The 17859-nt window shown below is 40.2% G+C and overlaps 1 protein-coding gene and 1 long non-coding RNA gene across 8 annotated transcripts in view; one reads left to right on the forward strand and one right to left on the reverse strand.

The window, feature by feature from the left end:
* Positions 1-886, forward strand: part of LOC136345146 (uncharacterized) — a 121042-nt gene extending 120156 nt beyond the window's left edge. Inside the window, exons 2-3 of the long non-coding RNA XR_010733101.1 lie at positions 404-613; positions 674-886. This is a non-coding gene — a long non-coding RNA (uncharacterized lncRNA). The remainder of the gene's footprint in view (positions 1-403; positions 614-673) is intronic.
* LOC136345140 (puratrophin-1-like) overlaps positions 1-17859 on the reverse strand; it is a 150582-nt gene that overhangs the window by 39329 nt on the left and 93394 nt on the right. For all 7 annotated transcript variants that reach the window (XM_066293174.1, XM_066293169.1, XM_066293171.1 and 4 more), the window contains 3 exons: positions 8504-8659; positions 8243-8452; positions 6947-7178 (listed from right to left, as the gene is read on the reverse strand). In XM_066293174.1, the coding sequence (XP_066149271.1) occupies positions 6947-7178; positions 8243-8452; positions 8504-8659 (598 nt within the window). The remainder of the gene's footprint in view (positions 1-6946; positions 7179-8242; positions 8453-8503; positions 8660-17859) is intronic.

Here is a 17859-nt window from a genome sequence, read left to right on the forward strand (position 1 = left end):
CGAGAAGCGTTCGTGTGATAGCGAATTCGTTGGTTTTCGATTCTTGCTACTAAAAGCAAACAAATACTTTATATCATCATGGAAAATCTCCCTGATGATGATCCGACATATATATACGAGGTGTTCCGTAAACCTTCGACGATACCTCGCTTGATGTAAGGTCCACCCTTGAGAAGTCAGAAAATGAAAAAATCGCATTAATGAAAATGTCATGGATTTCGAGATATTAACACTTTTTTCAAAATCGACAAAAACTACCATCACTTGATATTTCGTACCATCGCTGTTATGCCACTCCAAGCGGAGAAGCGAAATTTCTGTATTAGTTTCGTGAATGGTATATGTACAATTGAAATATATTTTTTATATTTGATTTTTATTTGTAGTTTCCTCTTTTTTGCAGAATTATTCCAACGAAAACTCAATATGTAAAAGTCTTGGTTACGATCGTCACGGAGACGAGGTTACTTTTGGGACTAGGAAACTTTCAACTTAAAGGGCCTACTTTTCTCCGACATTCTTTCTCTGCCACGAAAAGGAACATTCGAAGGACGAGAACCGATTCAACCGTTTTGGAACAAGCGAAAACTCTCACGAGGAAGACGTTTCTCTGGTAAATGGAAAAATAAAAAACTTTCTTCTATCGGTAACCCAATCCGGACGCATACTGTAGATTTCGACCAAGTGGACTGGCAACAGACATCCTTCAGTCCAGAAGGAAATTTTTCTATTGCCGACGAGCTCTGTCAAATACCTGGAACCGGCCGGAGGAGCTACCGTCCACGTGGACATGGACGAACCCGAGATAGGGCTGGGAACCAGCCTCGACGACGTAGTACGTCGATAATCTGCGCGGATCTAGGAAAAAATAAATCGCTTACGCAAATAGGCATAAAACTAAATGTTGGTCTTTAATGACGCCAACGTTATAGGAGATTTGTAAACCGTGGCAAGAATGCGAATAAATGAATACAATTTCGTCCCACCTGTTTATTAGGCGGTCCTCGTTTCTCGGTAAATTGAAGCCCGATTGCGATTTTTTCTTGTTTCGTGAGGTTATTCCACTTGTTTCCATTGAAAGAGCCGATAAAGTTACCTACCGAGCGGATTATTACTCTAGTATAGTCACCCACGTTGTGGGCGATTTTATAATACTTAATGGGCAGGTGGTCATTTACCTTTCTTTGAAGTCGGTCGTATTTTAAACGCAGTTTCGATACGCATACCCATTGATCATTGTTTCAAGTCTTTGTGAGCCCAAAGCCGAATTTCAAAGAATCACTAAGCCATCGAAATTCACACCTTTCATCTCTACATCAAATATTTTGCGTGGAGCATTCAGACCCGCAACGTTTTTCGATCGAGAGAAATGATGGGAGCATGGTTTAAAGTAGTCCAAGTAATGCACAATGGCCATCTTGAAATAAATATTATTCCAAAGTATGCATTGGAATGCAATGTTTTGACTAACAAAGATGATAAGCGTAGGCAAGCACAACGGCACATTATTGCAGGCACGCATTTCTTAGCCTTGCAAATCGAACACTCAGATTTCTATCGGTTTTCTGGACGACTTTGTATGCCTTTGTTCAGGTCTGTGTTTTGTTTTAATGAAAGATATGTGGTCGCATATAAAATCTGAGCTAGGTGGACCATCAATGGTCGGTTCTAACGCACTCAGAAGTTGAGAAGGCAAGCAAAGCTGACCCCAATGTTTAAGGCTGGAACGAAGGAAGTCAGTGTATTACGCGAAGAAACCGAACACTCGAACTTATACGTCTGCCAGAAGGAGCCGATTTCAACTTTCAACAAGAGAAGAAATGGGGCAAAGATTCGCTCGAGAAGAAACCGAGGTGAGGACCCTCCACACGCGCAAAGCGAAGACCGTTGCATCAGTCGAGACCGAAAGGGAGGAAGAATATTTGGGAATTTCATGAGTCGAAGAAGAAGACATCAATACAGGAAGAAAAGCGCATGTACTTAACGAAAAAAGCTAGATGGATACTCTCCGCAGACTCTTCAGCTCCTTAACGGTCATTGGGAAATCGCATGAGGAGGACAACATGAGCGGGCCGCAATCTCATCAACTTTTCCAAGTAATTTCTCCTCGAATTAGACAAAATCGAGCCTCTTAGGAGTTTAAGGAAGAAACCGTATGTGCATGGTTATCCATTGGGAATAGGACGTGGCAAATCTCGAATAGGGGACATCAAAATGTGACGATTCGACCTAACATACTTTACTCCCGTGTTGCGCGTTTCAGAATTAATCATAAGGTGTTTAAGGTTGAAATTTTATTTTAAAATTCCTCACCAACTTCGATCCTCAAAAACCATTGTGGCTGTGGTTGCAGGAGTAAATTAAGGGTTTGAATTGGTACGATACCAATTAGCTTAGCGATGAAAATCTCGTAAACGAAGAGAGATGCCAGATATCGCAAACGAGAATTTTTTTTTTTTTGGGGTAAAAATAGACTCTCTTTCATTATATTGAATAGAATTTGATCTCAGTTGCATTAATAAAAATTATGACTGAATACACCGAAGCGGTGAGATGTAACCAGTGCCCTTCAGGAGCAACGTAAAAGTGAGATTAAAATTCTCAGTTGGCATCTTACAAAACCGAAGTATATGAATTTTGGTGTTGATTAAAGCACAATAAGTTATTAGGGAATTTTCAAATAAACTTTTAACACCCTGTATTTTTGAAACACGCAACTTTGGTACAAGATATGTTGGGTCCTGTCGCCATATTTTGGCGTTCTCCATCTCGGATTTCGCTATGTCCCATTCCCAATAACTCACTCTGTACATCAAGAACAATAGACATACAGAGTTATATTTTTTTCCTCGTCGAGATACAGATGGTTGAAATTTTTTATGAGTGATCCGGATTGAAGTGGCCAACCAGTTATGAAATGGTTGATTGACTTCACGCAAAACATCCATTTTTAATTTTATTCACCTCGTTAACTTTCTATGTTCATCAGGTTAAGCTAACAATAAACTTTCATCCCAAAGTCCTGCGATAAATTCGGAAACGGTGCCTGCTGCGTAAACTCAGAGCGAAAATCTCTAACTTGTTAACGAATTTCAAATTTTGTAAGACCAGCAGCCAGTGCTTGCTTCACAGCAAACAAGTTCATGATCTTCGAGGAATATTTCCTGGCACCATTAAACTGCGCCTGCGTATTGTTCGTTAACCAATCAGGATGCAAATTTGATTACCCCACCATATACTTGGACTATTTATCACATCAAAGTTTATTGGTGCAAGTGGCCTGATCGGAAGGATCTCAAAATTTACCATTTTTTAAAATCTATTCGTGAAGTGATTCTTGGTGTCATTAAACAGGACCCGTACACGCCATTATTTTGTAACCAATTAAAATGCAAATTTTATTATTCATACGCAAGAGCGTTACCTAGCGTCACTAAAGAGGATTCGCCTGCGCCACTGTTTTTAACCAATTAAGATGCAAATTTAACAATCTATACACAATACTTCGAAAAGCAATTGCGCCACAATTCATTAGCGTAACTCTAAGTTAACATGGCATCAAAATTTCCTAATTTATGTAAAGTACACATTTTGGGAGTGCGCTTTCTGACGTCATTGAATGGGACCAGCCTCAGTCACTATTTTTCAACAAATTGCGACGGAAACTTTCCTATTTATATACAACATTTGGACGAATGATCATCCTAAAATTTATTGGCGGACGTGACGATAAAATATCTTCAAATTTCACCAGTAGATATAGGTAATCTCCACGATCTTAGTGAAGATATAAGGCGAAATGACTTAAGCGAGATGTAACACCACGAGAAGGAGCAGATTTTCATCCTAATTATCCAGAACAAGTAGTAAAGCACCTCCTAAGCAGACCTCAGCATCCACGAAGCGGCACATTGGGATCTCCACGCATACATATACAATACCTCAATATCCCTTTAATGGACTCCCGTACAAAAGAAAGCTACAAGTTCATAGCGATGGTCCACTCCATATTTTCTACTTTGGACACGCGAGGGATGAATTGGAATATTTCTCTCAGAAGATTATCCTCAATTCGTTCTTAGTTTACTTATTTTGAATTTTGCTCCGAAGGGCCCTTGAGACGCAAATTCTGCAGTTTAGCATAAAACTTAACGATGAACTTAAGTCACGTTATAGATTTTAAAAAATTTTGAGCATCCCTAGCCTCGCAACGGTTTGAAATACTGCAAAATGGATTCGGTTTGGGACGTTTCGCCGATTCGTACCCTGCAAAATTCTTGACCAAATGGTGGATGAAATCGGCAAGGCAGCTCCTCTCCGTAATTGATGCAAATTGGCTTTTTAGACACGCTTTAGGCTGCGGTTCCAGTATTCAGGTCCACTTTTACATAACAACTCGTAAGAATCTCTACGGTTTCCTCTAATCAATGAAATATTCATGATGTAGTAAATGTCACCTACGCCAAGTCGATCCTACCACAAAAACATTTCAAAAAGCATTATGTAGTATTAGTACCGTTATGCGATTCATCCGAAAATAGTAAAAGATCGTAAAAAACAATGATTAAGAGAACCCGTGCTCGTTATGGCGTTGGTAGTACTGACCCACAGTCTAGAACTAGCGACTTGTGATTTATTTAGTAATTTATAATGCAAATGGGGAATTGATTGGCTTTTTGGAGCGCTTACCGACTTGGTTCTTTCAAATTGGTTCCGTGTTTTTCCATCGACGCGTCGGGTTTATCTTTGATTTATTCGATCATTTGGAAAATTGGGATAGTTCCCGAGATTTATTCTCGATATTTATTATAGGAAAACATATATATGAGAGCAGTTAATTTTGGAATTTTATAGATAAGGATCCGTAGATGCGAGCCAGGCCTAAGGTTCATTACCACAAATGCGTAAAATTCCGGAAACGGTGAGAGACCGTGAGAAAGCGTACTTGTCTGGTAGTCTGGATCTATTAAATGATTTTTGATTTTGAAGTGATTTCCGCGAAACAATTTATTTCCAGCAACAGGCCCTAATCAGCCTACTAATGCCGTTATTTTTTGGCGTTAAAATTACAGACCGCAAAACGAGCTTTCCATATTTAAGCTCGCGGGTGTTATAACGGCTCCAAAGGTGAATTATAAGGCCAAAAGATTTATTTGTACTTTGAGTAATAGTACCTTTTGATATTAAATGGTTTACCGTAATGACATGAGCGGGCAGTGTTTATGGTAATTGAAGATAAATTTCGCTATAGACAAGTTTATGTGGGAGGCTTGGGTTACTTACTTACTAAAGAAAGACAAAATGAGGTGTTTTTGACCAGTGACGCGTGTTGCCACCCACCGTCACGAAAAATGACCCATGGGGCCGGAAAAAATAATCAATTATCCGCGATCTTCCGAGAGCACATTACAACACTAACAAGCACTAAAGTGTCAATTAAATAAAATAGTATTCCTCAAGCTAACAACTTCCCCATTCCGAACGGATTGTTACTGCCTTTGATGCTACGCTCGAAAAATTATAGAGACATAAGAATTTCTTGAGAAACGTGTTTTTGAACAGGCGAAGATATCGATGGGATGATACTGCGGGAAGACATTTCTTAAATGAGCCAAAAAACCGGAAGGCATTTTTGTTTGCGTTTCTGCTGACAATGCATTGCGGACATGCAGATATGGATGCAAAACCAATGGGCGTAAAGAATATTTTTGCATATACCTACCGTCACTTTCACACATTTAAATCAATAGCGAACTTAAGAATTCAATGAAGGAAGTTTAAATTGCTTTCATTTATCACTTTCCACATTGTGTAACATGTTACGAAAAAATTTATCGAGATCGAAATCGATTATTAGAATTCCAAAGACCTTTTTAAAAGGCTCTTTTCAGATTCTGTTCTTTTTTCAAGCTACGTGACTTCACATTCAGGAAATTACCGGCACCAGTGCTTATCAAATTAAATAAAAAAGTACATAAAAATGGACCAAATTGCGTTGCTAAAGTTATGGCTCCAATTTTCTGAAAATTAAAAAAAAAATGACCGTTGGCATTTACCAAATGGTCACGTAATGATCTTTTCGATTGTTCGGTTTGAGCGGAAAATCCTGAGGCAGAATCCTAAAATCCCAAAAGCGCACTTGAAAATTGCATGAAAATTTGGTAACACCCACAAGTTGTACACCGTAATTTAGGATTAGTGAAAGACACTTAAATTTCTCTTAAAACTGCCGATTTTGGATTGATCTAAATCGAGTCAAAAACACCCAAAAATTGCTCTCAAATTTATGGGCCTCGAGCTCGTTACAAACAGCGAAAATTTCATCCAACATTCGTCGATTCACACTTACTTAAATGTAAACGAAAAATCTAAACCTTTCAGCACTAAATTCCGTCAGTTATAAACATCACAAGAAAACTCTTTAGGAAATCAACAAGGGGAAGGTGGAGTCGCAGGCACGCAACACGTGGCCGTAGAGCGCTAGAAAAAGACAGACCTCAAGATATAGCTGAAACGGCTACAATTGAATGACCGGTTGATGAAGAAGCCGAAGAAGTCTTTTAACGACCCGAACCTGCGATGGAAGAAGTTCGTACACCAACCGACCCCTGTGTGTTATTGAACAAGAAGGACGAGAAACAGAATTGTCCTGTGGTTGCGGCGACAAACCTACGAAACCTCGGTACTTTTACTTAACTAACTTCGTCTTTTTTGCTGATCCAATTTTGGGGTTATACCAAACTAAACCAACGCTCATAAGATTTCTGAGCCACGAGGGGAAACATCAGACAACTGCTTAATCAATCCCTGTAAGCCTTGACTTCTTTCAACGGAAGAACTAATCTACGTTCTCTACTGTGACGGTATGATGAATACATGAATTTCAAATTTACGGTTCAATTGACTCATGAATGTGTAGTACCCATGTAAAATTAAATCATCTTACCCGTTCTAATGGTCTCCTTATCATCATCCGAATCGCTATCGATATGCGGTATCGAACCTACGAATTCAAACATCGGACTAGTCTGCATGGAACTATCTTTCTTGGTCACAGTACTATCCGGAGGTCTGCAAAGGCACTGACAGGAACAGCTGGACTGGTCATCTTCCTGCCTGTCCAGAGGGAGGTATTGCTGGCATTGTGGACATGGGAATGTTAGGTCGTCTAAGGGCACCTATAAAACCAAACATGTGTTCCCAAACATGTTAACCAAACAAGTTTCTTTAAGAGGAAATATAAATCCGTGAAGTAATTATGAGCGTTTTAATATTCATTTAATGTGGTGACACTTAATAGTTTTAATCTGGTATGTTAGTGCGATGGGAATATGCAAATTGCGCAAATTTATGGCATATGCACGTATTATTTACGCGTTAGCTGAGGTCGTTAAGGAGTCTGCAAAAATATGTAACAATATAGATCGTAAAGAGGTTGATAACTCGAGAATGAAGGTGGAAGGTGTAGAGGTACTGGTTGCAATAGCTTTATATGCTACAAATATTTGAACGAAAGTAGGACCCGGTAAGGAAAACACAACGAAACAAATTTCGGTGTTTAGGGAGGATTCCATCTGAAAATGGCAGAAATAGCAAGGGAAGAAATGTGAAGGGAAGAAAATCCAAGCTAAATGCATGTCTCAACTTCTGTGAAGTAGAGAGTACGTCAGGAACCAGAGGAATAGACAGCTTAGAGGAATAACCTTGAAAAAAGGGGGACAGAAAAAAAGGCACAACGGAAAGGCACCTTGAGGGAAGAAAATCTGGTTGAAGCACTGACAAAGGGAATCTAAAAGTGATTAAAAAAAAAATAGCGACAAAACCGGATGTAAGAGGATGGAAGAGGACTAAAGAGACAAAAAAGAAAATTTTGGGAAAAGAAGAATCAAGTTGAAGTTTGTATTGTCACCAACAAGCGTTGAAGAGAGGTAAAAACTGCTTTCTAAGACCTCGAAGCTCAAAGAAGAATTGTCTAAAGACTATCCAAACTTTTTAAGATTTAACCAGATAGTGAGACAGATACAAAATGGAGAGCGATGGGAGGTACAAAGGGAAGGAAATATGTGTTATCAAGTGCTGTTCTTAGAAATATCACGATGTGTGTTAAACCTCAACGACTCCCGTGTAAAAAGGACTGATTTTTGCTTGCCACCACTAAAACCCTAAGTCCGAGTGGACATGTTGAATATTTTGTCGATTTCCAGTAGCCGTCCAACAAAAAGAAAAATTTCCTTGAACTTACCCTTTTTATGGCGTGCTCCACTGACACCAACAAGTTCTGGAGCAACTCAGGCAGCTGACTCCCATCGCACTCATCTGCACAGCCCACCTTAAGGTCCGCCACTGCCCTGACGCTTGAACACATTATGTCATCGATGGAGTTCAGGGGGTTGCGGAACTCCGCCACTGTACGCGAATGAATTTCCTGGTGGAGTTTCCAGATTAAAGTAACCTAAAAATCAAACGTCTAGAGGCGAAGGAGTGAAGATTTTTGGGGACTTACCTCAAGGATTGGAGTGTGCTTCCTGGTCAACGTGAGGTAGCAGTCGCGATTGCGCAGATGAGACACGTCCAAAGGTGTGAAATGGACGACTACTCCGGACCGACCGAGGCATAGTGGCCATCCAGAAGGGGAGGACAGATCAGCGGACTGTTCATTCTGAAATTGAAGTCACATTCAAATGCAATACACAGGGCGAAGCCGCTTTGGGAAATAATGCGTGTATAATTAATTCTACAGTCTTAGTTAAGATCTATAGGTTAATTATTCGGGCATAAGAAAAAGTATCTCTGTGGAGCGAGAGAAATTCCTTTCGACCAGCGAAATTAATTGTCACTCATAAAGAAACCTGTGTACTTCCTAGTTTATAGCTCTTGTAGCTGATAGTTGATGCTTAGATAAGATCGGTGTCGTTTTCAATGCAGTTATAGTGACCGAGATATTTATATGGGAAAAAATACCTAATATGATTGATTGGCAGATCGAAAAGTTGCATAATAACTGCATTAAGGCACACCAAAACAAGAAAGAATGCTCGATTCTTGCTTCATTTACCAGGATCGAATTAAGTATATATATCCAGCTCAGTCTCATAGGATGTTGTAGGCTAGGGTTGTCCCACTGAGACGGAAGGAAAATGGCGAGTCTCCGTAAGTTCGAGCTCTGGATCCACTTATGACCTGTGGGCTCTTATGCCTCTGGCTCCGAAACTTTTTCAGAAGAAATCAACCATTCCGCTCCCAAGTTTTCGTGATAGTTTCTTATGTGAATTTCCGACTTTCCTCGTACTTTGCGACAACCGAATTTCCAAACGTTTCAGACAGATTGCATTTAAGCAGTCTTCTGCCTTTCCTCCGGTGTTAGATACATGTAGAGCTTCTTCCCCCTGTTCCTTAGGTCTTATCCGCGCCATCTGCGCAGCCAGCGAGGAAGGTTTCGACGAAGTCCTGGGAACCACAAAAGCACCGAAACCGATTTGAAATTTTGGATTATTCATACAGTGGACGCTGCGCATTAGGACAACTGCAGGATGTCCGTCCAGCGAAAATTCACGATTATTGAGCTTTCTCTTAAAACAAAATTCAAAGGTTCGAGTACTTTTCCGTGTTACTCCACATACTTTTTTTCCGATTGTTCCACAAACGTCAAATGAATTAATGGTAAAATTGGGCCTTAGATCCTAATTCCCTTCGAATTGAGCAATACTGTTCTATGATGTATTCAAATCAGTTACGTAAGGTCTGGTTTCAAAGTGTTGAAGCGGTACGAGGAAACAAGATTAGAATGTGTGCTTATTAAATGCCCAGCTGGTACAGTACCATACAAATTGAGATATATCCCAAACGTCAGGGCTTGATAGATATGGGACTGGGCTAAATTGATTGTTTCTGTTCCCTGGTCAATAATTAAGTCGCAAAAAATCGATTTAGGACATAAATTATACAGATGTTTTGCGATAGTTTCGCATGCTTTAAAATGACGCAACGCGGCCTTAAACTATGGTTTAGCAGTGCATTACTATGGGCGTTTAATGGACTTGTGCCGGAACATGCTGTTTTTTTGTTAAAACAACGTCTAATTGGCTTAATTATCGTGACCTTAACTGCCTATTCACAATTTCATAATGTGTAACAAAAAATGGGAAAGCATCTCGTGCTATGGTAATTAATAACGTACCGGCAAATAGAGTTGTCAAAGTCGAGTGCGGCAAACCAAACACGGTGGGATTTTCTTCATTCGGGCTCATTTGCAATGCCTTAATGGCACCGAGACCCGATCAATCATACTTAAAATGATATAAGCCGTGTAATAGTTCACGATTCTTGGTCTTTCTCGCTCTGTCTATATGCAGAAGACGCACTAAATTAAATTTATTTGAAGGAAATTATAGCGGCGACATTTAGTTAAAAGACTTTGCTTTAGGTTATGCAAGAGGCGACTTTCGAGGTCTCATGGATTGCACAAAAGCTCCGCGATCGCAGGAGGATTTTGGGTTTTTTGCACTGCAATTTGATCGATGAAAGTATCTTCCTCTGCCCATTTGCTACTGCAGATGCTCGATGACAATAAAAAATTCCTGGTTCGTAGAAAGTGAAGTGGGATTTTTCAGCGATGGTTCTCTGATTCTACGTAGGGCTACGGAAATGAGAAGAAATTCGCTAAATGGGAGGAATCTTCCCGTGCAGATCTTTATATTGTCGAAGTAGAGCAGTTTCAAGGGGGACTACTCCGCCCATTGAGCATTTGCCAACACGAAAAGGGATTTCACTCTTGGTGGGGGCAAGGCTTGCGCCGCCCTCACAAGGTTAGAAAAACTCATATGCAAGGTGTCCGGAAATAACGTTAAAGTATGTTTTTGGGGCGATTCATGAGATTAAAATAATAATAAAAATTCTGATAAACACATCCCAAAAATCGCTTTTTAAAGGAAGAACTCTGAAGATGGTTTTTTCGCACTATTGGGAAACGGTTTGAGCGAAAATGGCGAAATTCGCTATATTGTAATAGGTTGAACGGGAAAACTTTTTTGCGGTATTAATAGCAGATTTCAGTCAGGGGCGTCACACGGAGGGCAGCTCCTGCCTAAATGTTGTTGTGAATTTTTTGTTAGCGACCTTTTCCAATTTTTAAAATAAAATTACCGAACCGCAAATACTTTCAAGCGAAAAGGATCCTCCTATTTCATTTCGATTGGTTAGACCGTTTTCCAGAAAAAAAGGGCTTTTATGGGCCCATGCGCAACGGCATAAAGGGCGAAATCTATGAAGGAAAGAATTAGGGGATGCATTAATATGATCGAAGGGCCATTTTCGACATTTCTTGTGAATAAGTAATACATCGTTAATAATATTAGTCGTTTTATTGTTAATTAATTTTTAAAAAAATCATTCTACTGCTATGTTTATTGATATGCATTTCGATGTCCACACGATCGTGCATCGGTCGATAAAAACTGATTGTTGTGGGCAATAGTTTGTCCTAACGAGATGAAATAAGAGGACACTTTTTATTTAAAAATACTTGCAATACACAAATTTTATTTCAAAAATTTAGAAACGTCACAAAAACCTTAAGGGAACGTTTACATGGGAGACCCATTGCACATGTGGCGTCCTGACTAAAATCTGCAACTGTTGACACGAAGAAAGTCTTCCCATTCCAACTTATCACAGTGTAAGGAATTTCACGATTTAAGGGCAAACCGCTTTGAACGTGTTGCTCAAACCTTCAGAGTTCGCCCTTTACGGAGTTCGAGTCCCTTTAAGAAGTGATTTTCGGGGTATGTTTCCAAGATTTAAAAAATTATTGCAAACTCTCGAATCGTCTCTGAAAATACTTCTGTGCCATTTCCTGACACCCTGCGTAACAAACGTTTCGCTTCGAGTGACCACCATGTAGTTAATACTTTTGAGAGGAACTAGAGAAAGTCAAGGATTCACGAGAATTAAATGGCGAGTCCAAAACGAGCTCGAAAGTAATATTGACCCACAGTTTCCCAAGTCGAGAAATCTAAAAAAGTTGGCTGAAAATATTCACGATGTCGAAAGGAGGATTAACGGTATTATTCTTGTGGATAATTTGATTTGTGCCTTGTGGAAATGGTTTGAAAACAGTTTCTAAATCGCGTCGGTTACCAATTTGACCAAATAAGTCCTCGTTCTTCCTATTAACCAAAAACAAAGAACCCAAAGCGCATTCTCATTCAACAGGCAGATCAAATAAATCCCCAAGATTTAAACGGCTTGTTGGTTCTTGTTTACTCGCGCTCTTACATAACTCTGTCCTTTATTGCGAAACTGGAAGACAAATTCTATGGTACGAATATTTCTTAATTAAAACGTATGGATACTGCCCGCTGACTTGTCTCTGTGGGTAGATGATTAACATACTTTAAGTGTCTCAGAATCTATTATAGTATTAATCTTTATATTGTAATGCCGTTAGTTACACAGGTGGTTATTAGCCAGGTACAATAATTTTACTGCATTAATATGCCATGTGGGCTTAAGGCTCACGTTTATTTATCACATTGGGAAAAGAGAGGGGAATGAGTTATGGGAGTGGGAATGAGATTTTTATCACACCCCGAGATTGCCGGCGAAATTACTGGAAATTTATTTCAGCCGCGAAGTGAGGCCTTGCGACCTCGCGTTTCAGATTTTCAGCAGCTTCTGCCCATTAAAACGCGCGCAGCTCCTTCTAGAAAAAAAGTCGGACTGAGCCTCCTGACTGGCACTTAATCCTTCAAAGGATACGACTATAATTTACAATAATAATCATATGAAATTGCCTTGATAATGAAGATCCACGTTTATACATGGGCTTAGAGGCCTAATTAAAGCTGAACTCAGGTGAAAAACTGGTTTTTCACCTTTAGCAGCAGAAATCCCTATTCCTGCATGTTTGAACTCAGACAAATAGGGTGTTTACGGAAGCTTGAAATTACGTTTGAGTGTTTAATTGGCTCCGAGGCGCTTTTTCTAGTGTCAAGAAAAATTCCGAATTGAACTGGTTTCGGTGCAGGCGAAAGAGTTCGTACTTCCTCCTGAAACCAGGTGCACGGGCCTAAAACAATATTTATTTAGCGGGCATGCAGGTCGAAAAAGTAGGTTTCGTCTATTTGACGTTGGTGTTTATGCCTAGATGATGCATAACGTCCACTTTGCGTGGGCTTGTGATATGCCTAAAATCGCTTAAAGAAAAAGTTTCTCTGCCTCGCTCGTTCGAATCGAATCCGCTGGACCTTTAATTAGATGCGAAAACATCACTAGAGAGTTTGTCTTAAGCCATAATACCGCACGGCATTAATCAAATTATCTTTTGACCTCTTAACCACATTATTTCGCTCTGCTTCGCGCAGGTTTTTTGCTCCCGCAGTTGTCGTAACAAAATTTCCTTTATTTATTTACGAGCACTTCCTACACTAATTTCATTTCCTGTAATATTCTGCCCAAAGAAATCCGTCTCTACCTTAACAAGCTTGTCGACACAATGAGAAAGTTTTAGCAACCTCTAATATGTACAGTTTGATGATTTATATCCCCTAAACTCTGCAGACTTGATTGGTTCCCAATTAAACCTATCTGGTACGGTGCAGAGCCAAAAGTGACAAGTTAAATCACTTCTCATGGGATCTAGCTTTAGATATCTGGGTTAAACATAGGTTGTATTGAGCATAACGAACACCTGAATGGTTTCCATGTAGCAAATTTTTCCGTGATTCATAGAACACGAAGTTTCTTCGGCTTTGTCTATATTTAGTGATTACTTTCGAGCGTACCGAGACCACGGGAAAAGGTTCACATTTTTAATGTGCAATTGATCTTGCAGGTCGCCGAGGTCAGTAGTACCAATGTTAAATGTCGCTTTTGCGGTATATGGAAATGATTCATTAAAGGTGACAGTGAAATCAATATTGATTCAATAAAGAAAAGACCTAATTCTTAAATAATTTGATAGTTCTTGCACCGATAAACCATTAGCAACCGGGCAATAAACCATGAGCTTAATCCGACAATAAAATTCGCAATAGTTCTTGTAACAGCATTTCCTGTCACCATATAAATTTATAGGGAATTAATTTCAATTTATGCGCAGACAAGGCATGGTATTAGAATGAATTTGTGCAGCAGAATTACTATAGATGTAACCTGAAACCCTGGAGAAAATTTGAAACAGATATCTCTTATCGTGTGTCTTTGAGAATGTTAATGATTTAACGTTGGTATTTTATTGCCCGATCTTCGGCTGGTAAATGAATTTATCTGTCCGATTCTCATGGAGGTATTTTTAAGGCAAATTGTTCACTCGGTTACGCCTTGATCGGTTTTAGGTGGTGCCTGTGTTCTTGGTGGTCTGTGGCGTGGCGGAGCTTTCGCTTTTGGTGTTGGTGATTAATTTCAATACATGGAAAATCCCTTAAAAGATTAACTGAGAAACGAAGCAAGCGCGAATGGAGATTTTTAAGTCGGGAACCACGAGAACGGAAAAAGGTGCATGGATAAAAGCAGCATCGGCAACTCGTCCACCGGCTACGACGAAACGCAATGGAGAAGTGCAATTTTGGCGAACGTAACCGGCCTCCTGGTGTTATGAAGGAATTTCGTGGATTTTGCACCTAAGAACGTCACGTGAAATCGGCGAATTTTCCAAAGAATCCGCGCCAACAAGAATGCAATTCGTTGCATTTACACGTCGAGGAAAATATCTTAAATTGCAAATTTTTAATTCTAACTCGACTGCTGGGAGAGCTTTAACAGCGCGATTTCTTCAGTCTTTCCGTGACCTAGAACCAACCAGAAAGGAACGAATTGCGTCCCCTAATTTTGGGCCACGCAGACTGGCCGCAAGGGCGGAAATTCGCAGATTCACGCAGGAAAAAAATCACCCGACTCAGCTAGCAACTATCTGAAGCAGTTCCTAACATTTGATCATATTTGTTAAGACTAAAATAAATCTTAGCAAAAAAACACAATTAAAAAATGTGTTGAAAATGTCCTTTAAAAAACACGCAACTGTGCCACCCCGTATACCGAAAGTGGTGCGTTTTTGACCGCGGGGCTAGTAGCATATTTTTATTATTTTTTAGAGTACTTTCGCTCCGTGAAATATCTCCATGATGATATACAGTGGCTGACAGAAAGTATGTGCCACAAGGGATTTTCTTTTAATTTGAATTTATCAGAAAATTTTATTCTTGGTAAAAGTGTATACATTCTTGCAAACTCAAAGCGCAGGTGACAAAAGTTGTATGTCGTATTTCGTATGAAATTGGGAAATTATGAAAGCGGCTCACGAGGGAAGTACCTTCATTTTTTACCCGGTGGAAAAAATAAATCAAATTTATTTAACATGCCAGTTTCTGGATTATTAAATAATTTTTTTGATTTTCCCTATGAGGCAAATCGTAAAAAAAACCTAAAAAAGCGTTCTATGGGACAGAAATTGGAAGCTTCATTACTGGGCTTACCTCTTACTTCTGAACAACTTTTCGTATTGCACGTTCCCTCTAAAATTAAGACTAAAGGTACTTTACTTATGAGCCATTTTCAGAATTTTCAAATCTCCCCCATATGAAGGGAGACATACAAATTCCGTGAACTGCGTTTTGAGTTCGCAGGAGGAATGCGCGACTCTTGCCAAGAATCCCGTATGGTGCGTATTTCCGCCGGCCCCTGTACATTGAGAAATACGGGAAACTTGAAAAGTAGGATTTCTTTACACTTTCGGCTGGTGAACAACAACGGCAAAGCAGGGCACGCGCAGGGCGCATGCAGCCGGGAGGACCTATCCAACGAGCTCATGTGTCCACGTTGAACGGAACGGCTTCTTAAATGTTTCCCTTTTCAATATTTTCAGCCCAGAACGTGCATTCACCACGTGGACTGTTTCTCGTTTCTCGTGGTTAACACGGCATAAGTTAATATTTTGTTTTAATTTATATTCACTCCCAACACCCTACCAACAAGTACCTTTGTCAAAGCTTGACAGACCCAATCGCCTGCCTAATAAATCATGCCATTCCATTACCGTATAATATATTATTCCAAGAACGAAAACAAAAGGAAAAGAGCCTCTCGAGTTAGTTCGCGATAATTTAACCCCCCATGTTATTGTCTATTAGCAATAAACCGTCAATTATTATTATTATCCATAAAGACCTCTATCGCCCAGAATGATGAACGACCCCCTCGACCAACATCTTTCCTTTTGCTTCTTCCCCACAGGCCACCTGCAGTGCCACTATCTGTCGCTCTATGCTATTTGTTGTTTGTGACGTATTCAAAAAGAAGAATAAATGAGCCGAAGAATGCGTCTTTTGATTTATTGTCCACCTTCTTCTATGTGGATTTTAAACGTTTAGTTTGGAGGCCAAATGGAAAACGTTAATTGGAAATTGTCATAACGCTTTGTTGGTGTGATTTATCGCTGTCGCTTGGTGACCATCCATAAAAGTGTAGTAATTTAATATTCGGTTCGTTTCAATTAATCCGCGACGCAACCGTAGATGGTGAAGTAGCCAAAAGGATCATCTCATTCTTCGCGACGCTATGTTTAGCCAATAAGAGCACTTACTGCACCCAGCAATTCAAAACAAAGACAATGATACCCTGGAGAATATTGGCTTTTACGCCCACTGAACCACTTGATTTGACGTTTTCCCTTTAGAAAGTATAAATAAAGAGGCGCTTCCCATAACGCGCACAAAACAGTCCCTCGAGATGAAGATTGACCCACATACCTGTCCATAATGAAGAAACTCCTTTTTCGTTCTAAACATCTTTCGTCACAATTTACTGCTTCTTTTTTCGATATGAAGCAATATGTCAATATTGCTTTCAAGGCTGTCACACCCTCTAGACTCGAGTTCACTTCGCCTTAATTCGAAATGACCGGGTAGGTATAGAAAGTATTCGTAATTGACCGGGCCGACCCTGAGGATGATTAAAAATGAAACCGAGTCCCACGGGACGCCATCTTTACGTTCTTCACCCCATATTTGGTTCGATTGTAAATATTTCCTACGTGAATGAAATCGCAAAGTGAACCACGGACGATCCGGTGTCGACGATTGTTTTGTTTTGTTTTGTGACCACGTCCTACGCTAAATTTGTTCGGACCTTGTCGGATGTGTCGCAGAGATTGTAAATTTGCTTTTCAGGAAAGATATGGAGGTATTGGAGAGCTCGATTAGCGCACCGTGTGAACCTTCTCTGCTAGGGGAGCTGCTATCGCGTTTAGAGCCATCCCGCTTTCCGGCATTTCGTCACGCAATTACCTCAACGGGACACCTCGCGAAACAACAGAGAACCACTGCAGAAACTGTGAAAACCCGAGGAGAAACTCAAATTTGGTCGTTCGGAAACCCCGAGAGCTTTTTCCATTGCAAGTACTCAAGCGCCCCTCTTGAGTGCTTTCGCTCGTCCAATTATGATCGCGAACGTTGTTTTTCGAAACCCGGCCCTGGTGCACACGTCAGGGCACTTGCAATGTAGAGCTGTCTTAAAACGGCCAATGAACTCCGCAGGACCGCATTTAGGAAAAATAGTTGACGACCATTCTTGTCAAACGAAACGTCACAGTGTGAAACCCAGGCCGGCATCACAAACTCTTATGGAAAAGCGGCTTTGGTCTTCGTCTATCTCTCTTGCAATAGCTGGAGAAAAAATAAAAATGAAACGAGCGACAGAGCAGAAACAATTTTGTGAATTTCTTTGCGCTGTGAAACTGTTCCCTCCACTGCGCAGCTTTTCTGCGATTCACTCCAGTCTGCATCTATTACCGTTCGCGAGATCCCCATGCCGGACGTCCCGGATCTTGGACGCACTATATCTTGCAACATAGCAAGTATAGTATAT

Source organism: Euwallacea fornicatus, chromosome 18, assembly GCF_040115645.1.
Source record: "Euwallacea fornicatus isolate EFF26 chromosome 18, ASM4011564v1, whole genome shotgun sequence".
NCBI lineage: Eukaryota > Metazoa > Arthropoda > Insecta > Coleoptera > Curculionidae > Euwallacea > Euwallacea fornicatus.